General features: G+C 42.1%; 1 protein-coding gene across 1 annotated transcript; it reads right to left on the bottom strand.

The window, feature by feature from the left end:
- Positions 1-666: 666 nt before the first annotated feature.
- tedc1 (tubulin epsilon and delta complex 1) lies at positions 667-22076 on the bottom strand. The gene is made up of 8 exons (XM_021585275.3): positions 21860-22076; positions 17048-17132; positions 16725-16930; positions 12818-12988; positions 12529-12618; positions 9688-9774; positions 4139-4324; positions 667-3140 (listed from the first exon to the last, which is right to left on the bottom strand). Exons 1-8 carry the CDS (start codon positions 21992-21994, stop codon positions 2709-2711), a joined length of 1392 nt encoding a protein of 463 aa, XP_021440950.3. The 5' UTR covers positions 21995-22076; the 3' UTR covers positions 667-2708.
- Between the last annotated feature and the right edge of the window lie 337 nt (positions 22077-22413).

Here is a 22413-nt window from a genome sequence, read left to right as displayed (position 1 = left end):
AAACACCCTTCCAGTTTGGTAACTGGTTTCCTGTTTATCAAACACCCTTCCAGTTTGGTAACTGGTTTCCTGTTTATCAAAGACCCCTCCAGTTCCGTAACTGGTTTCCTGTTTATCAAAAACTCTTCCAGTTTAGTACTGGTTTCCTGTTTATCGCAAATTTATACAGAAATGTACATTGCTCTCAACAAATGAAACAGATCTAACAAGTGCAAGAGAAACATTAATACTTGACACACAAACTAATCACATGCATGCACACCACTACCTAGGTTTTTGCGACAGATTTTCATGAGAATATTCTAAAATCTGCAGGAAACTATATGCGTATTTTCTAAGCAGAGATGGGTTTTCATTTAAAAAAAAAGATTAATTGCAAAAAAACTGTGATAATGATAATGTAGTGCACATAAAAATGACTTTTGCCATTCAATTATGTACCAAATTAAACATAGAATGGGTTTCCATCGCATTTTCCACCCTACTGATGGTTTTGTCCAAAAAAACTGTTGCGTTATATTGCAAACTTGCCCACTCTAGTCTTGGCACATCTGCTCTAGCCAACAGCTTGAAGATACAGTGCGGGTAGACTACATGCATTGTGAGATCATTATGAATAAGAGAAATATTATTTTTGTTTGTCAAACGACATCCAAGCATCAATCATCATGTCACCAAAATAAGATATTTATTGGTAAGGAGAATGTGCACTTTCACCACCCTGTGAAATTCACCATAACTTATATTATCTGTAGCCTAATAAACTGCATGTTTTACCGAGTCGTATTGGGAGAACCTAAGAACATATCATCGCGTGACTCCAAGTTTACTTCTGTATGATGGTTATTACACCGAATGAAAACATAAGATGCAACATGCAACAATTGAATCAATTCTACAGAGTTACAGTTCATTTAAGAAAATCTGTCAATTGAAATTAATTCATTAGGCCCTAATCTATGGATTTCACATGACTGGGAATACAGATATGCATCTGTTGGTCACAAATACTTTTTAAATAAAAGACGTGGATCAGAAAACCAGTCATTATCTGGTGTGACCACCATTTACATCATGCAGCGTCACACATCTCCTTCGGATAGAGTTGAACAGGCTATTGATTGTTGCCTGTGGAACCTTGTCCCACTCCTCTTCAATGGTTGTGCAAAGTTGATGGATATTGGTGGGAACTGTACATGTCGATCCAGAGCATCCCAAACATGCTCAATGGGTGACATGTCTGGTGAGTATGCGACATGAAGCAGTGCATTATCATACTGAAAGATGACGTGAAGGCAGAGGATGAATGGCCTCTGGATCTCGTCACGGTATCTCGTCACGTTTAAATTGCCATCAATAAAATGCAATTGCGTTCCTTGTCCGTAGCTTACGCCTGCCCATACCATAACCCCACTGCCACTATTGGGCATTCTGATCACAACGTTGACATCAGCAAATCGCACACCCACATGACGCCATACACGCGGTCTGCCATCTGCCCGGTACAGCTGAAACCGGGACTCATCCGTGAAGGTGAGCATTTACCCACTGAAGTCAGTTAGGATGCCGAACAGCAGTAAGATCAAGATGAGGAGCACGCAGATGAGCTTCCCTGAGATGGTTTCTGACAGTTTGTGCAGAAATCCTTCAGTTGTACAAACCCTGTTTCATCAGCTGTCCGGGTGGCTGGTCTCAGACGATCCCACAGGTGAAGAAGCAGAATATGGAGGTCCTGGGCTGGCGTGGTTACACCTGTCTGCGGTTGTGATGCCGGTCGGACGTAGTGCCAATTTCTCTAAAACGTTTGAGGCGGCTTATGGTAGAGAAATGAACGTTAAATTATCTGGCAATCACTCTGGTGGACATTCCTGCAGTCAGCATGCCAACAGCATTTTCAACGTAATTTCTCCCAAAATACATTTTACTGACACAAAAAGATCCCACCATGTCGAACAAACAAATTGTCTGTTGGCATTTATAAAATTGGACCGGCATATCCTGTTTCCATCAGTCAGATCGTGACTTTTTTTCCCTCCATGCATTAGGTAATTCATCTGTATGAAATGCTTGTTACTTACACACACACACACACACACACACACACACACACACACACAGAAATTTGAGGAGGTGAAGGCACTAGGATGAATCCTCTGAGGGGTGAGGCCAGGACGGGTAACATCAGCTAATCAGTGTGAGGCTGAGACGGAGAGAGCATTCGCCAGGCGGTCTACTTATAAACCAACTTCAGTGAGAGAACATCCTAAACCCTGACCTACTTCAGAACTTTAAGACTGTTTTCTCTCCTGAAAGCTTGGCACAGAGAAAAGATAAGATACAAGAAAAATAAAAAAAAACAGCAACTTAACAGCCAGCCCACACAGGTGTTTATGTTGTCTCCCACAGTGGATTACATCAACACACACACAAATATCTTGATTTCAACTGATTCATGTGCATTTCAGATGTCATTTGAAATATATCACATGCAGTCCATCACATCATAATATATTAGCAGTAGCAGTAGACATATAAATATAATTAATAGAACATATAGCCACAAATTGTCGAGCAGCTTTGCACCTTCTAGTCATTCTATGTCTATGAAAGTAGTCTGGGGACAGACAGTCTGTCAGCCACCGAGCTGAACAGCATCCTGTTCACTCGCTTGCACGCACAGACACCCTGAAGTAGAATCCTGTTAGTGTTTATCTCTTGAGAGGAAGAGGGGGGATGAGGACAACTCCAACCCCCTCCAGCCAGCTGGCTGTCTTCTCCTGGATCTGTCCCCGCTTTGCCTGCCTCATCTGGCCCAGTTCCCCCAGCAGGAAGTCCTCTCTCTGCTGCAGCTTGACGATCAGTGAGGAGGCCTGGACTTGGACCATCACCGTGCCTGTCCCAGACACCTTGCCTGGCAGCACTGCCCCATCACAGGCTTGTGGGAGCACAGACCCTGGCCTACAAGGCTGGTGATGGTTGGGAAGTGGCTGTGGCCCCTGGAGACTTGGCCTGTAACTACAGCAACCAGATGTAAGAGTTGAAGTACAGGACTCAGCCAAGCCATGCAGCCTGAGAGCCACTCTCCTCTCAATCTCCTCCAACTCCTCAGCGTCTTGAAGAACACTCTGCGCTTTTCTGTTCTGTCGGGACAGAAGAAGAAAGGAGGCATTGACAAACAGTTCAGTGCAATGAATTGCAGGATAACTCTGCCTCTTTCAGTATATCATCTGAGACAATTACTTCCTACTAAAATGTTTTAATCTCTAAAACAAAATGACTGCTAGGCCCCAGCAGCATTTCATTTACACTGATGACTCTCATGGGGGAGGAGTGTGTGTGTGCTTGTGCATACGGCATTAGTGCATTCATGCGCGATAATGGGTGAGAATTTGGCAGACATTTTGATATTGCACCAGACACTTCCCACATTAGTGTAGAGAGAGAGCGAGAACGAGAGAGAAAAAGAGAAAGAGATTGAGAGGGAGGGAACGAGAGAGGATAATTAATGTAGCCTATATTATTAGGTGACCTAGATGTGCTGATTGTGAGGTTGGTAATAATTCCCAGCTGTATCAGTGTAATGATATGAATAAAATTGGAAGCTATGCAAGCCTAGAGTCTGGAGAGAAGCAATAAGCAAATAGGCTATATAGCATAATGAAATGTAATGCTGTACACAAAAGCACAGATTTAGGCATTCATATTCCAAATGAAAGAGCTCAATTCACAAGCCACTTCAATTGAGAAAATTATTCCAGAAAATGATTTCCCAAAGAGAGGAAGAGAGAGAAAGAGCGAAAAGGAGAGAGAGGAACAGGAGCACATAATGCCATCAGACCCACTCCCACTTGAACTGCATAATGCAAGTCCTCCAGAACATTGAAGTTCCCTCTTTTTGCTCTGACAAATTCTCTTTCTCAAAATGTCCTAAAACATTTCCTCTCCTCCTTCAGTCCAATGACCTGAAAGAACTGACGAGGTGAAAGCCAATCTAATGATGAGCTTCCACCTGTCCGGTCTTTTCCAATCATTGAAGACAGTAGAGGACGAGAGGACGGAATTTCATACAATTTATAAAGAGCCAAACTTTGATTCCTTGCCAGTTGGTACTCACCTGCTGTGTGAGGGTGTGCATTACCTGTCTTGTGTATGTGTCCTTCAGCCCTGTGTGCAGCCTCAGCAGCATGTTGTCCAGTTGTTCCAGACCCTCCTTGTCCTTGTAACCGTAGGGAAAGCACCTATTGACAACTTGGTGTACAGGTGACATGTTCTCTACAGTGTCCTCCTCTCTCAGGTCTGAGAGCTGGCTGTCCACAACACTATCCTACAGAGAGAGGGAGGGGGGAGAGAGGGAGGAAGGAGCGAGGAGAGAAGGAAAGAGAGGGTTGAGAAAGTGAGAAATAGAGAACCACTGTTCATAATGCATGATCCTGGGAAAATTAATATCAAACCTCAAAAGTTTTGTTATTAAATTAAAGATGCAATATGTAACTTTTGGGGTAACCCAACCAAATTCACATAGAAATATGAGTAATAGATCTGTCATTCTCATTGAAAGCAAGTCTGAAAAGCGGTAGATCTGTTCTATGTGCATTATATCTATGATTCCCGTTCTTAAGTTTTGTCTCTCTTACTTTGGGTTTTGTACACCAGCTTCAAACAGCTGAAAATACTATATTTTTTGTTAGGGAAAATATATTTCACAGCGGTTTAGATGGTACAATGATTCTCTACACTACACTTGCTTGTTTTGTTACATGAACTGAAATTAGGCAAACTATTTGAATTTTAGCAACCAGGAAATGGCATGTAAAAATAACAAAAATCTTTGATTTTCTCTGAGCTCCTCCCTTCTCTCTCCTTTCACTCTCTGCTCCTGAGTGGTGCAGCGGTCTAAGGCACTGCATCTCAGTGCTAGAGGCGTCACTACAGACCCTGGTTTGATTCCAGGCGTTATCACAACCGGCCGTGATTGGGAGACCCATAGGGCGGCACACAATTGGCCCAGCGTTGTCCGGGTTAGGGTTTGGCCGGTGTAGGCCGTCATTGTAAATAAGAATTTGTTCTTAACAGACTTGCCAAGATAAATAAGGGTAAAAAAAAAAGAGCTTTTGTCAAGATCGGACTTCCTGTGTAATTGCAGCTCTCGTCCAATATTGATCCATGTGGGTCTAGTTCTAATCAACTGCCCAACAGCAGCCTCCCTCCTAGAAGAGAGGTCAGATAGAGTCCAGGCACAGACATACTATAGGCATTGTCGCAAATTGTACCCTATGTGGCCCTGGTCAAAAGTAGTATGCTATATATGGTTTCATTTGGGACGCAGGCCATGACTGTGGATAAACTCCATACAGGCTTATGGCAGACTCTACACTAACCCTCCAACAGATAACGGATATATCATAGACCAGGTCCTGGGGCCTCCATACATTCAACACATACGCTGAACAAAATATAAAATGCAACATGTAAAGTGTTGGTCCCACGTTTCATGAGCTGAAATAAAATATTATCCATATACACAAAATGCTTATTTCGCAAAAATTGTGCACAAATTTGTTTACATCCCTGTTAATGAGCATTTCGACTTTGCCAAGATAATCCATCCACTTGACAGGTGTGGCATATCAAGAAGCTGATTGAACAGCAGGATCATTACACAGGTACACCTTGTGCTGGGGAACTGCAGACCACGTGTAACCACGCCAGCCAAGGACTTCCACACCCGGCTTCTTCACCTGCGGGATCATCTGAGACCAGCCACCAAGGCAGCTGATGAAACTGGATCTCAGGGAAGCTCATCTGCATGTTCGTCCTTACCAGGGTCTTGACCTGACTGCAGTTCGGCGCGTAACCGACTTCAGTGGACAAATGGTCACCTTCAATGGCCACTGGCACGAGGGATAAGTGTGCTTTTCACAGATGCATCCCGGTTTCAACTTTACCGGGCAGATGGCATTGTGTGGGCGAGCGGCTTACTGATGTCAACATTGTGAACAGAGTGCCCCACGGTGGCAGTTGGGTTATGGTATGGGCAGGCATAAGCTATGGACAACAAACACTAATGCACGGCCCTATGTCACAAGGATCTGTAGACATTTTCTGGATGCTGATAATGTCCCAGTTCTTCCACGGCCTGCACACTCACCTGAATTGTCGCCCATGAGCCTGTTTGGGATGTTCTGGATTGAAGTGTACGACAGCGTGTTCCAGTTCCCGCTAACATCCAGCAACTTCGTACAATCATTGAAGAGGAGTGGGACAACGTTCCACAGGCCACAATCAATAGCCTGATCAACTACGCAAATGAGATGTGTCGCCCTGCATGAGGCAAATGGTGGTCACACCAGATACTGACTGGTTTTCTGATCCACACCATACCTTTGTCACAGATACTTTATTTTTTTAAACAGATGCATATCTGTATTCCCAGTTGGGCTGTCCCTGACCAAAAAATATCTTAGTCGACCAGGATTCATCTGTTCTTTCGACCAATCGATTGGTTGAAAATGTTAAAATTTGTTTGATTCTGTATATAGACACATTCTATGTTTGAATCAAATCAACTATATGCACTGAGCTTGTCTGATGCTTTAAACCACACTGTTTGATTAAATCATTAAAAGAGACAAATGACTAGAGGGAGTCAGACCACAAATCAATGTGATTGTGCTGCCTGGCTCAGACTTTCTGCGTTGTGTTAAAAATAAAAACACAGTGGGTGACTGTGTGCCGGGCTCCCATTGCCTGTCTGTCCTCCCTGCTGCAACATCCACCACAGAACATCAGTGTGTGTAGCGCTGTCCCTGTTGCTTGAGCTGCAACATAACTCAAGCCATTTCTGACTGAAAAGTTGTTACCGAAATCCCTAATTTGTTTAGGAAAAACATTCCCTATTCCCTGAACCCTTGCTCTCTTCACATAAAACATGTGAGCATCGCATGCATGTGACCAATAGGGCCTGAGCTATAGCCTATTATAATCACATCAATAAATTGGTTATAACTAACTTCGAACATAGTAATGTCGACAGCAAAATGGATGTGGAGGACGTGAAAAATACATTGGAAATGGGTGAATGTTTACTGGTTGCTCAGGAGGGAAAGGGGAAGGCAGATGTGTGGAAGACATGTGACTTAGTTGTAGAAACTACTGGAGATTCAGATAAAGGAGGGTATTGGAACAAGCACTGCGTGAGTATAATGCGTACCAAACTGTTGCTGTTAGATTACAATATTATTTTTACTGACCATTTGGGACAGTGTAAAACACTAAATAAATAAGTGTAACAGAGAGTCTGTTCTAACACCAACAAAATATATATATATAAAGTCTTTATCACAGCTCCCTTTGTTATTTAATTTTAAAACTAAAATGCTTGATTGCATTTCACATCATTATGCTCGTATGCTGTGTGATGGCATGAACGAATGAATGATTGATTGATAGATACAGTAGCCTATATATTGAATTATAGGCCTAAATCAGTTACGGTATTAAGACTAAACAGGATTCGCTCTTAGGTCTATACAAAGAACCTATACGAAGACTACTAATGATAATGACATTACTTATTATTATAATGAGGATCATAATAATAACAACAATAATGAGATCAAGGAAAAGGGAAGGTTATTATAATAAATATATTTTTTTTCTACAATTTGGAACAGTGTAAACACTAAATAAATGAAATAATACCAGAGAGGCTGGTCTCACGAAAGAAAACGGGTAAAGTCTTTATTACAGCAAAGCAAAGATTAAAAACAGACCATCTGTGATATTGTTGCGTGAGGCTTGATGCTCACAGAATCAGTAGGCTATTAAACACACACTCAAACAGGCAACAGAAGCAGCTTCTCTCTTATTTCTGTACATGCATATGGATGATTTATAAAGCCAGGCACATTTAGCAGTTAGATTGTTGATTATAGACCTAATTAAGTTGGGGTTTCCTCTCTCCTCTTAGACAATAAGGCAAGGGCTGTTTTCTCTTCTCCTAACTCTGCTGCTGCTTCCGCCACATTGTTCTCAACACCAATATGCTGGTTAACTTTGCTATGATGCACATAGCAACATGGTCTAGGAAAAGTCGCCAATAAAACAGCGTACTGATATGTTTCAGAACCGTGGACAACGACCACTATCCAGCGAGGGAGAATGCACGTTTGTTAGAAAATAATTTGTTGCACCATTGTTCTTACATAATATAACCACATACAATTTCAGTAGCACGTCTTATACTGACGGACTGTGCCACCCCCACGGCTTCCACAATGGATCAGTCCACTCAGACAGGCGCCAATCAGACAGGTGTCAGGTACACCATGATTATTTATTTTTTGTTGCTACTGCTCAAGTAAAGAAATCTCAGTCAACCAACAGCCTACAGACCAAACAATCGACCAGTGAACTAAATGGGGTCAGTCGTAATTCCCAGTCATGTGAAATCCATAGATTAGGGCCTAATGATTTTATTTCAATTGACTGATTTCCTTATATGAACAGTAAATATTTGAAATTGTTGCGTTTATATTTGTTTATATTATAAACCAGGTACTACGGGTCCTGTATGCTGATAGGCTAAAACAGCATTCCAGCCATTTGTATGTCAGATAAAATATACCACTGCTATGATGCAAAAATAATTGTTTATTGTTCAATGTATGTTGGTAACCAGTTTATAATTCCTCCTATAGGTCTCGAGATTTCTGAAACGGATCATTAATTCACATTTGATCTACATCAAATCTTAAAAGTTATTCCCAGATATGTCCCCAAAAAAATGTTACCCAATTTTTAAGTGATAAGACAGTAAACAGCAAGACTAGCAAGTTGGGACATATTACATTTCTCACAAAAGGCAACAAAGCTTTATTTTTTAATTTGAAATGAAATGGCTTTGAGGTGGATTAAAGTACTAGTTGAAATAATTTTCACATTAATGTAGTCGACTGGACTTTAATAATCAAAACCCTGGGAGTCCAACTGTGGGTTTCAAACACACTGATAGAAACACCATGAAAGGAAGCGGTTTCTGTTTTACTTTAGGGAAAACACTCAAAGGACTTCTGATAGGTTTATTTCTAATGAAACTGCACTTCATTTTGAACTTCTACAATCCTCAAATCCACTTCTCTGTGATCTGCATGCAGAGAGGGAATCAGAGCAGGATGACTATTGCCAAAAACATCGCCTGTCCATGGAGGCTCTCTTAATAACTTCATGTCAATCTGACAGAGATGAGAACTCAGAACGGTAGTGAATCATTCTGTCAGACACTGCAGAGGTAGTTCATGAGAGTGAGAAAGAGGATATGTAGTTCTGTAAATGTGTATGTACTTCTGTCCTTGAGCTGTTCTTGTCTATGTCATTCTGTATTATGTTTCATGTTTTGTGTGGACCCCAGGAAGAGTAGCTGCTGTTTTGGCAACAGCTAATGGGATCCTAATAAAATACCAAAAGATACAGGTAGTACTAGTGGGAAAGAGCAGGTTAGGAGGCTATTAGTTCCTTAATAATTGTGTTTCACTGTCTCTTACTGTCTCCATGTTGGTTTTGTTTAAAAATAAAAAAAATGCCATGCAAAACCTAGTCAATTACACTGTAGAGTAGACAGAACATACTAAAGGACTGGTTAAAAGCAGTGCTGAGGCACTGAGAAGACAGAGGAAGCACTACCCTTACCATCCAGCACCAGAAGAGTGGCTCCTGTCTCTTCCACTCCAGGTAGGCCTCCAACAGCTGACTGAGAGTCTGCAGACGCTCCACCTCCTGCAACACACAGACAGACAGGGGACATTCTTTTAACCCAGCCTGCCTCAACCACTGTCAGACACACACAGACAGGAGACATTTAGCTCATAATTAATGCTCTCAAAAATCTTCATTGGTTTAACCTGCCTGTCTTGTCTTCCTCAAAACATATGCATGTTTATTTGATTTCATCTGCTAGTGAGCTGAGCTCTATGGCCTACTTTAGTTTCTGCCAGGCATGTTTCTCTCTGAGTGTTACTCCATCTCCCCAGGTGCTGCAGGTAGTTACTGCCTCTCCATTGTGTATTTTTGTTGTGTCGCTAATAATATGACATTTAGGAGATGCTTTTATCCATAGCGACTTATAGTCATGCGTGTATACATTTTAAGTACAGGTGGCCCCGGGAATCAAACCCACTACACTGGTGTTGCATGTGCTATTCTCTACCAACTAGCGTTACACGGTATACCGAAAACCTCTGTACTTTTTCAGTACAAAAAAAATGGTTAGATACTAGAATTTTTGTTACGTTTGGTACTTTTGTCAAATGTGTTTCACGTGATTGAGAGGATCAAGTCTGTCTATCAGTGCAGCCCCTTTATAGTGTGAAGAGCAAAGTTCCTGCTCCACTACCTCACCCATTGCTAGAGCTGTCTGGGCTGCATTAGCGCCCCACTCATGATGCACAGAAGTTAACATGATTGAATACTTGAACACTTACAATGCAAGACGATTCCGGTAGCTTCCAGCTTTAATTGTAGGGAAACTTCCCTTGCTAGCTTAGGCTACAGCTGAATTCACTACCCTGGTACTTTGTTATGATCATATGCTGATTACATAATATATGCTGATTTCAAAGCTGATTGTCACCAAAAACGTTTTTAATTCACTTGGTCTCCCTCACTTCATCTCCCTCGCCTTCTGTCTGGTTTCCACTAGGTTCCATAGCTAAAGTCAGGTTAAATAGCTAAAGTCAGGTTCCATAGCTAAAGTCAGGTTCCATAGCCACTTTCTGCCTTGCAAATGAACTCAATCATTTCTTAAAAAGAGACTACACACTTTCATAAAATAAGAGATTGCTTCTTCTATGCAAATGTTGTTGATCAGTACAATAAAATATTGAATATTGAATAAACTTGTACCCCTTTTTTGTGGTATCCAATTAGTAGTTACAGTCTTGTCTCATCGATGCATCTCCCATACGGACTCGGGAGAGGCAAAGGTTGAGAGCCATGCGTCCTCCGAAACACGACCCTGCCAAGCCGCACTGCTACTTGACACACTGCTTGTTTAACCCGGAAGCCAGCTGCACCAATGTGTTGGAGGAAACATCATACAACTGGCGACCGAAGTCTGATCGCAGGCGAAGGGCCCGCCGCAAGGAGTTGCTAGAGCGCGACAAGGAAATCCTGGCTGGCCAAACTCTCCCCTAACCCGGAAGACACTGGGCCAATTGTGCGCCGCCTCATGGGTCTCTTGGTCACAGCCGGCTGTGACACAGCCTGGGATCGAACGCGGGGCTGTAGTGATGCCTCAAGCACTGCAAAGCAGTGCCTTAGACCTCTGCGCCACTCGGGAGATTTACCCAGTTTATCAATATAGAGATTTATCATTCAAATAAATGATTACCATTATGTTGTTTTGTATTTAGTCAAATTTTATGTATAATTGTATAATTGATTCAATTAATGCATACATGGCTGTCTCAAAGAAATATGCAATGATAATTGAATGCAAAAGATGCCCAACGACTGAAGAGTGGCAGGTAGCCTAGTGGTTAGAGCGTTGGGCCAGTACCCGAAAGGTTGCTTGATCTAATCCCCGAGCTGACAAGATAAAAATCTGTCATTTTGCCCCTGAACAAGGCAGTTAATCCATTGTTCATAGGCCATCATTGTAATTAAGAATTTGTTCTTAAATAAAAAGAGAGCAGTAGCTGAGTCTGTCTGGATCAATTGCCATTCTGTGACTTTGGCTAATCCACCTTTTTTTTAATGTGGTATCGAGTATCGTGATACTAAACCTGGTATCGAAATCAAAAATCTGGTATTGTGACAACACTACTACCAACTGAGCTACAGAGGACACCAGAGCTCCTTCACTGCCTCATTGGCTGGCATTGGTACAAAGCACTGTTTCGGTCAAAGGCTAAGTAACGGTACAGGATGATCCTCCCTGTGGAGCTTTCCAGCTATTAAAGAAACAAAGTAGTAGAGATCTCTCTCTCTCTCTCTCTCTCTCTCCCTCTCCCTCTCTGGCTTTGCACATCACTCACATCTCTCCCAGGAGGGCTGCACCAGGGCCTTCACTACTTATAGTGTCAAAACACACTCTGGGAGGCAGAGGTTCTTTGGTCGTGTCTAGATTTTTCTTTCCCTCCCTTTTCAGAAAACAAGCACTCAAAAATAAATCTTTCTACTTGTCTCTCCCTTTCTCTCCCCGTGCCCTTCCTAGTACTGACTCCCACTGCAACAAACTGTGCCCTAAGAAACACCTGTTACATGGTGAGGATGTACCCCTTAAACCCTACTGCTTAAAAGATCTCTCACTTTAAGGAGAAGGCTTCTGTTCCTCAACCAACAGATTTCTAAAGCGTGGAGAGATACAGAGAGATACCCACCAGCAATGTTCGCAAGAACTCTTTACAAAGAGGAAATAGGTATACTGTGCCTCTCCTTCCTCATCTGTGGTTTGTGATCTGTGGTTTGCCTGTGTCTGGTGATGGTAGCTGTGTTGAACATGATGGGGACAGGGGCAGGAGGAATAGTCACCTTTTTCAGGGCAGTTGAGCACATGCTGTGATGGTCATCAGAAGAGGGCTGGGAGGTGGACGTGGAGGGCATTGTGCTGGAGGAAAGGACCTAAGAAAATATGAGTCAGAGGCTATGGTGGTTATCCATTTCACCAGAACACACAGATTGAGAGACATTGGAACAAACCAGTATGACGATAATGATGTTCACATTCCATTGGTTGCATTATTGTGAAGTGTCTTTTGGGTTTTTAGAAAAGTGTTTTAAAAATTAGAAGTATTATTACGGTCCAGGTTGAATGACTTGCCTGGTGAAGGAGTCTAGCTCTTTCCTCTTGAATGGAGAGCAACCTCCGCCACTGGAACCTGAGTTTCCCATACTGCCATTGGAGTCTCCTGAGGAGTCCGTCTTCCTTCAGGCCTCCTTGGCCATCTACATCCACAACGGAGCCTCCCTCTCTGGGGCTACTCAGTGAGATCTGAGATAAATCAAATCAAATGTGATTTGTCACATGTGCCGAATACAACAGGTGCTTACTTACAAGCCCTTAACCACCAACGCAGTTAAGAAAAATATGTGTTAATTTGAAGCTAGGGGGCACTATTTTTATTTTTGGAAAAATAACGTTCCCAAAGTAAATTTCTCAGGACCAGATGCTAGAATATGCATATAATTGACAGTTTAGGATAGAAAACTCTAAAGTTAAAAAAACTAAAAATATTGTCTGTGAGTATAACAGAACTGATATTGCAGGCGAAAGCCTGAGAAAATTCCAATCAGGAAGTGACTCTTATTTTGAAAGCTCTCTGTTCCTATGCATCCCTATTGACCATTGAAAGGGATATCAACCAGATTCCTTTTTCTATGGCTTCCCTAAGGTGTCTACAGCCTTTAGACGTAGTTTCTTCAGTTGAAGAATGAGCGTGAACGACCACATTACGTAAGTGGTCAGGTGGGGGCTCTCAGAGTGATTTTTGCGCAAAAGAGAGAGGCGGCCATTGTTCCTCCCGGTCCTAGTGAAAAGCCAACTGTCCCGGTTGATATATTATTGAATAGATATTTGAAAAACACCTTGAGGATTGATTATAAAAAACGCTTGACATGTTTCTGTCGACATTATGGATATAATTTGGAATTTTTGTCTGCGTTGTCATGACCGTTATTTCCGGTGGATTCCTGGGCATAACGCTTCAAACTAACGGAGGTATTTGGATATAAAACATATATTTATGGAACAAAAGGAACATTTGCTGTCTAACTGGGAGTCTCGTGAGTGAAAACATCCGAAGATCATCAAAGATTCATTTGATTGTTTTTCTGATTTTCGTGACCAAGCTTCCTGATGCTAAGTGTACATAATGCTATGCTATCGATAAACGTACACAAACGCTTGTATTGCTTTTGCTGTAAAGCATAATTTCAAAATCTGAGACGACAGGGTGATTAACAAAAGGCTAAGCTGTGTTTCGCTATATTTCATGAATATGAAAGACTTACAGAAAACGTTTGACCTCTGTTATATACCCTTTGTTGGCAATGACAAAGTATTGAGAAACTTTTGTAGGTGACCAAATACTTATTTTCCACCATAATTTGCAAATAAATTCATTACAAATCATACAATGTGATTTTCTGGATTTTTTTTCTCATTTTGTCTGTCATAGTTGAAGTGTACCTATGATGAAAATTACAGGCCTCTCTCATCTTTTTAAGTAGGAGAACTTGTACAATTGGTGGCTGACTAAATACTTTTTTGCCCCACTGTATATGGACATAAATTATTAACTTTATCGAACATTTATTGTGGAACTGGGATTCCTGGGAGTGCATTCTGATGAAGAGCATCAAAGGTAAGTGAATATTTATAATGCTATTTCTGACTTCTGTGGACTCCACAACATGGCAGATATTTCTTTGGCTGGTTTGGGCTCTGAGCGCCGTACTCAGATTATGGCATGGTATGCTTTTTCCGTAAAAAAATGTTAAAATCTGACACAGCGGTTGCATTAAGGAGAAGTTCATCTAAAGTTCCATGTATAATAGTAGTATCTATTATCAATGTTTATTATGAGTAGTTCTGCAAATTGATGTGGCTCTCTGCAAAATCACAGCATGTTTTGGAACTACTGAACATAACACACCAATGTAAAATTAGATTTTTGGATATAAATATGCACTATATCGAGAAAAAAAAACATACATGTATTGTGTAACATGAAGTCCTATGAGTGTCATCTGATGAAGATCATCAAAGGTTAGTGATTCATTTTATCTATATTTCTGCTTTTTGTGACTCCTCTCTTTGGCTGGAAAAATGGCTGTGTTTTTCTGTGACTTGGTGGTGACCTAACAATCGTTTGTGGAGCTTTCGCTGTAAAGCCTTTTTGAAATCTGACACTGTGGCTGGATTAACGAGAATGTTATCTTTAAAATGGGGCCCAATCCTTACATGTTTGAGAAATTTGATTTATGAGATTTCTGTTTGAATTTGGCGCCCTGCAATTTCACTGGGTGTGTTCCCAGACAGGTTAAAGAGCAACCATAAAATAACAGTAGTGAGGCTATATATAGGGAGTACTGGTACAGAGTCAATGTGAGTGGGCACCGGTTAGTTGAGAGAATTATGTACATGTAGGTAGAGGTAAAATGACAACGCAAATAGTCCGGGTAACCACCAGCTGCTCAGGAGTCTTACGGCTTGGGGGTAGAAGCTATTAAGAAGCCTCTTGGACCTAGACTTGGTGCTCCGGTACCGCTTGCCGTGCAGTAGCAGAGAGAACAGTCTATGACTAGGGTGGCTATTCTTTGACAATTTTTTGGGCCTTCCTCTGACACCGCCTGGTATAGAGGTCCTGAATGGCAGGATGCTTGACCCCAGTGATGTACTGGGCCGTACGCACTACCCTCTGTAGTGCCTTGCGGTCGGAGGCCAAGCAGTTGCCATACCAGGTGGTGATGCAACCAGTCAGGACTCTCTCGATGGTTCAGCTGTAGAACTTTTTAATGATCTGAGGACCCATGCCAAATCTTTTCAGTCTCCTGAGGGGGAATAGGTGTTGTCGTGCCCTCTTCACGACTGTCTTGGTGTGTTTGGACCATAATTGTTTGTTGGTGATGTGGACACCAAAGAACTTGAAACTCTCGACCCACTTCACTACAGCCCCGTAGATGTTAAAGGGGGTCTGTTCGGCCTGCCTTTTCCTGACGTCCCCGATCAGCTCCTTTGTCTTGATCACGTTGAGGGAGAGGTTGTTATCGTGGCACCACACAGCCAGGTATCTGACCTCCTCCCTATAGGCTGTGTCATCGTTGTTGGTGATCAGGCTTACCACTGTTGTTTCGTCAGCAAACTTAATGATGGTGTTGGAGTCATACTTGGCCATGCAGCCATGGGTGAACAGGGAGTACAGGAGGGGACTGAGCATGCACCCCTGAGGGACCCCCATGTTGAGGATCAGCGTGGCAGATGTGTTGTTGCCTACCCTTGTTGTTGCCTGCCCTTTTGGGGCGGCAGGGTAGCCTAGTGGTTAGAGCGTTGGACTAGTAACCGGAAGGTTGCGAGTTCAAACCCCCGAGCTGACAAGGTACAAATCTGTCGTTCTGCCCCTGAACAGGCAGTTAACCCACTGTTCCCAGGCCGTCATTGAAAATAAGAATTTGTTCTTAACTGACTTGCCTGGTTAAATAAAGGTAAAATAAAAAATAAAAAATACCATGTGTACCATGTGATGAGCTTTGAGGGCAGGAGTGCCTTTACCTCACCCTCTGACAATCACGACCAAAGGCTTGAGTCTAGAGAGTAAAGGTTTGTCTGGAGGGCACTCCACAAGATAGATCCATCTCAACATCTCCAAAGTGGAGGGATCACAGGGCATCTTTTTTCTCTTTAAATATTCATGGAATTTTGAATGATTTTCAGATTAGGGTGATTGGTGGGTTTTAAGTGTTTAAGACCAGAACGTAAGAGACTAATTCTAATTTATTTATGAGAAAGGGGGAAATGTTTTTTGTTCTCTCATCTCCTTCCACTTACAGACATGGATTTCTAGTTCTATTGAGTCAGAAACTCATCCTCATCCTCAGCAGAGCAACACTGCCACCTGCTAGACAAATATGGCACTGCCACTTCAAATCAGTGTAAATTTTGTTAATACGGGTGGATTTTATTCATACACAAAACATATTTTGCTATAAGACTTGAAAAAGAATGTCACCGTGGGTGGGAGTGAGAGGATATCCAGCTCCAGGGATCTTGCTCTCAGCAGGGCCTCCAGCAGGCTCCCTGAAGACAACACCCACCCAAACGCCACCAGCAGCTCTCGGCTCCCAACTTCACTCCTGGGACAGAGCCCGGCAGTCGTCACAACAATCCAGCTGGCACCGTAACCACACTGCCAGAGTGCCTCTCTCACATGGCTGTCTGCAGAGACACAATCACAATGATTCATTGAAGACAAAGAGTATGAAATGGACATAATAGCTACAATGGACACTATTCATACAGCATACGCACTCCTCCATAAATAATTACACTTACCCAAGTCTGAAAGTGTTGTGCAAGAACATTCCAGTAGCAGTGTTTTCAGAAGAACACTATGAATGAGCTTCCAGAACTCCACCACCTGAAATACACATTCCAAGGTAAGCAACCACCTGATGACTAAAGGAGATAAACAAATATCCCTCCTGTCATATGATAGAGCTCTGGTCCAAGGACGTGTGTCTATCAGCGCACTGAGTGCAGCCCCGTGATAGTGTGAAGAGCAAAGTACCTGCTCCACTTAAGAGAGGTGTGGACTCGAGTCACATGACTTGGACTCGAGTCAGACTCAAATATGATGACTTGCAACTCGACTTTAACACCAATGACTCGTGACTTGGACTTGAGCCTTATGACTCGACCTGACTTGATACCCTCCCCAAGCCCAAATATTAAAAATGATGCTAATAAAAAAATACAAAAATGTGCAGCTAATCAAATTGTGCCAGCTGAGAAAAAGTTGTGCGTGGCAGTCCAGAGGAACGTCGGCGGGTGAATTCAGGTGGAGCCCTTGGGAAGATGATACCCCAAATTATTATTTTCAGATATAAAGACGACGCTGTATCAACAAAAAATTGATTGCAACTTGCAAAAATGCGGGAAGAAATTAGACAAAAGTTCCAATTTTGTTTGACATTTGAAGCTGCACAACTGGCTAGGCAGTTGGTAGCTATAAGTTAACATGCTTGAATAATGCAACACGGCATGTAGAAATGGTTAATTACTGTTCGCAAAACAATGTCCATACAGGCTAGAACACTTACAATGCAAGACGATTCCGGTAGCTTCCAGCTTTAATTGTAAGGAAACTTCCCTTGCTAGCTTAGGCTACAGCTGAATTCACTACCCTAGTACTTTATTATGATCACAACATGCTGATTTCAAAGCGGATTTTCACAAAACACGTTATTAATTCACTTGGTCTCCCTCAAGCAAATGAGTTAGATTAAAATGCAGCCCCTATAATCGATGGAGAGCTCAAAAGTTGTTTATTTTGTATTATTGTGAAATGACAGCCTGCACAGACAGAGAAAACGAAGACGGCGCCAGAGAAGATGGCTGACGTTTTACGTGCTCCTAACCGATTCTGTATTTAAGTTTGTTTGTTTGCGCTGTTTGTAACTTATTTCTTTACTTATTTTGTACATTATGTTGCTGCTACCGTCTCTTACGACCGAAAATAACTTCTGGACATCAGAACAGTGATTACTCACCACAAACTGGCAGAAGCTTTTTTTCACTTTAACGAGTCCGACGAGCGCGACGTGAACGACATACTGCTAACGACATACTGCTTTCCCGGGAACAGGGGGGAAAAAAAAGAGGATGAGGTCGGGCTACCTTCTGAGAATTCGTAGGCGATCGAATAAACCCCCCACCCCTGCCTTCCGTTCTTCTAGCTAACTTGCAATCATTGGAAAATAAAATCGATTAACTACGAGGAAGATTAAACTACCAACGGTACATTCAAAACTGTAATATCTTATGCTTCACAGAGTCATGGCTGAATGACAACATTCTTAACACACAGCTGACTGGTTTTACGCTGTATCAGCAGGATTTCGTAGCTGTCTACATACCATCACATACCGATGCTGGCACTAAAACCGCACTCAATGAGCTGTATTCCGCAATAAGCAAACAGAAAAATGCTCATCCAGAGGCGGCGCTCCTAGTGGTCGGGGACTGTAATACAGGGAAACTTAAATATGTTTTACCAAATTTCTATCAGCATGTAAAATGTGCAAACAAAGGGAAAAAAAATCGAGACCACCTTTACTCTACACACAGAGACGCGTACAAAGCTCTCCCTTGCCCTCCATTTGCAAACCCTGGGACTAAATATCTCCCTCTGCGGTACTGGAGCGCCAAGTCCAGGTCCAAGAGGCTTCTAAACAGCTTCTACCCCCAAGCCATAAGACTCCTGAACATCTAATCAAATGGCTACCCAGACTATTTGCATTGCCTGCCCCTTTTACCCTTTTACGCCGCAGCTACTCTCTGTTATTATCTATGCATAGTCACTTTTATAACTCTACCTACATGTACACTACCGGTCAAAAGTTTTAGAACACCTACTTATTCAAGGGTTTTTCTTTATTTTTACTATTTTCTACATTATAGAATAATCGTGAAGACTTCAAAACTATGAAGAAACACATGGAATCACGTAGTAACCAAAAAAAAGTGTTAAACAAATCAAAAATATTTAATATGGGAGATTCTTCAAAGTAGCCACCCTTTGCCTTGATGACAGCTTTGCACACTCTTGGCATTCTCTCAACCAGCTTCATGAGGTAGTCACCTGGAATGCATTTCAATTAACAGTTATTTCCTTCTTAATGCGATTGAGCCAATCAGTTGCGTTGTGATAAGGTAAGGGGGGTATACAGAAGATAGCCCTATTTGGTAAAAGACCAAGTCCATCATTCGAGAAATGACAGTCCATCATTACTTTAAGACATGAAGGTCAGTCAAAATGGAAAATTTAAAGAACTTTTAATGTTTCTTCAAGTGCAGTCGGAAAAACCATCATGCGCTATGATGAAACTGGCTCTCATGAGGACCGCCACAGGAAAGGAAGAGACGGAGTTACCTCTGCTGCAGAGGATAAGATCATTAGAGTTACCAGCCTCAGAAATTGCAGCCCAAATAAATGCTTCACAGAGTTAAAGTAACACACATCTCAACATCAACTGTTCAGAGGAGACTGTGTGAATCTGGCCTTCATGGTCAAATTGCTGCAAAAGGACACCAATACGAAGAAGAGACTTGGGCCAAGAAACACGAGCAATGGACATTAGACCGGTGGAAATTTGTCCTTTGTTCCGGAGTCCAAATTGGAGATTTTTGGTTCTAACCGCGGTGTCTTGTGGGTGAACAGATGATCTTCGCATGTGTATTTCCCACCGTAAAGCGGAGGTTGTGTTTTGGTGTGGGGGTGTTAAGTTTAGTTTATAAATTTGACCATTTAAAAAGACAATCACACATAAAACTTGAAAAAGCCATACATGCACATGAATAAAATCATTGAGGATAACGCACAACAAAGTCTGGGACTTATTTCAATTGTGGTCCTCTTGAAGCAAGATCGAACACAGTATGGCAGTGAAATAATAAAACAAAAACAGAGAAGAACATCTCTCTCATCATTCCAGTTACATCATAGGGGTTATTCATATGGGCACAGAGGACATCAAACATATTTTTACTTCATTTTTAAAGCTGTCCAAAGAGGACGTTGTTTTTATAGGCAGAGGCAACTCATTCCACTCTGAGGCTCCAGTATACAAGAAAGTACCATTCCCAGCATTACCAACCTGTATAAGCACACATCAGCAACACCTGATCTGGTGCTGTGATTGTGTGCATCCCTAACACGAGGAAAGTAATCACTTAGATATCTGGGCGCAGGACTATAAATACTCCTGTAAACCAAACCTAGTCTAATCTGGGACACCCTAGCCTCAACAGGCAGCCAGTTTAGTTCCTGAAAGCAGCTCCAGTTTAGTTCCTGAAAGCAGAGTCCTCCTCCCGTGGACTCACCTTCAATACTAATCAAATCAAATGTATTTATATAGCCCTTCGTACATCAGCTGATATCTCAAAGTGCTGTACAGAAACCCAGCCTAAAACCCCAAACAGCAAGCAATGCAGGTGTAGAAGCACTACCCTGATCAGTTTATTCTGGGCTATCTGGAGCTTCCCCTTCATAAATTTAGATAAGCCCCCAAACCAGGAAGTACTAGCATAGTCAAAATGGCATTGAATGAGGGCAGTAGCTAGCACTTTCATGGAGTCCTTATCAAGCAGCTTGGACTTTCTAGCCAAAAACTTAGTCCTGGCATTAACCTTCCCTAGCACCTTATTGGCCATGCTCACACCTCCCAAGCTTGCTGGTGTCACTGTCTGTGATTTATTTAGAAGTCAAGGCACACTTCACCAGCATGGCTACCACAGCATTCTGCAGCGATACACCATCCCATCTGGTTTGGGCTTAGTGTGACTGTCATTTGTTTTTAAACAGGACAATGACCCAACACACATCAAGGCTGTGAAAGGACTATTTGACCAAGAACGAGAGTGATGGAGTGCTGCATCAGATGACCTGGCCTCCACAATCCCCCAATTTCAACCAAATTTAGATGGTTTGGGATCGGTCGGACCGCAGAGTGAAGGAAAAGCAGCCAACAAGTGCTCAGCATTTGTGGGAACTCCTTCAAGACTGTTGGAAAAACATTTCAGGTGAAGCTGGTTGAGAAAATGCCAAGAGTGTGCTAAGCGGTCTTCTAGGCAAAGGGTGGCTACTTGAAGAATTTTGATTTGTTTAACACCTTTTTGGTTACTACATGATTGATTCCATGTGTTATTCCATAGTTTTGATGTCTTCACTATTATTATACAATGTAGAGAGTAGTAAAAATAAAGAAACACCTTTGAATGAGTAGGTGTTCTAAACCTTTTGACCGGTAGTGTACATATTACCTCAAATACCTCGACTAACCAGTGCCCACGCACATTGACTCTGTACCGGTACCCCCTGTATATAGTCTCACTATTGTTATTTTACTGCTGCTCTTTAACTACGTGTTACTTTTATTACTTATTCTTATCCGTATTTTTTAAACTGCATTGTTGGTTAGGGGCTTGTAAGTAAGCATTTCACTGTTAGGTCTACATCTGTTGTATTCGGCGTATGTGACAAATACAATTTGATTTGACAAAAGTGGTCCAGCACTAGCAACATCTGTACTTCGACGAGCTTCAAATGTATACTGAATCCAGTCACTATACAGCTCAACAACTCACCACATCCTCTCCTTTGTTAAACTTAGCCCGTCTGAACGTTTCTGCACTTGGTACACACTCCAAACCTAGTGAATATAGAAGTTTACAAAGTGATTCAATCACTTCTTTCGCTTTGACACTCTTTTCACGTTGCATTTTAAACTTTGTGGACAAATAGATTCTTCAACTTGCCCGGTGACGCTAAAAACTTCCGGGTAGTACAGTCGTCATAGGTTCACTTCCGTATTTGGGTACATCTACACGTCTGATTGGGTAGTAAATGTAATGGAACTGTACGACGTGTTCGTAAATTCACTCTGGAGTGCCAGAGTGCACTCGTAATATTCAGGGCGTTGTTAGATTGTCAGTTTATAAATTCAGAGCATTTCGCTCTTAGAGTGTTCAGAGCGCACACTGGACGCTCTGGCCGAGGAGAATGGTTGATCCGAGCGTACTTACCTCAGAACGGCATTAAAAGCACCCAAACTAACTGGCTAAAGTTGGCTAGCTATTCCCAGACACAAATGAGAGAACACATCACTCTGACCATTTTACTCAAACTAGCAGAGCTGGTT

Source organism: Oncorhynchus mykiss, chromosome 25 (genome assembly GCF_057628025.1).
Source record: "Oncorhynchus mykiss isolate SJ-2025 chromosome 25, ASM5762802v1, whole genome shotgun sequence".
Lineage (NCBI taxonomy): Eukaryota > Metazoa > Chordata > Actinopteri > Salmoniformes > Salmonidae > Oncorhynchus > Oncorhynchus mykiss.
The sequence above is the reverse complement of the archived record's forward strand: the minus strand, read 5'-3'. Positions and strand labels throughout refer to the sequence as shown.

What these genes read in the sequence shown, in the direction of transcription:
- tedc1 (XM_021585275.3), bottom strand. Translation starts at nt 21,994, where the DNA reads ATGCAACGTGAAAAGAGTGTCAAAGCGAAAGAAGTGATTGAATCACTT. An exon ending in TTAACAAAGGAGAGGATGTG is followed by an intron (nt 17,133 to 21,859) that starts GTGAGTTGTTGA and finishes TGTGTATTTCAG; the next exon opens with GTGGTGGAGTTCTGGAAGCT. An exon ending in CACAACACTTTCAGACTTGG is followed by an intron (nt 16,931 to 17,047) that starts GTAAGTGTAATT and finishes GTGTCTCTGCAG; the next exon opens with ACAGCCATGTGAGAGAGGCA.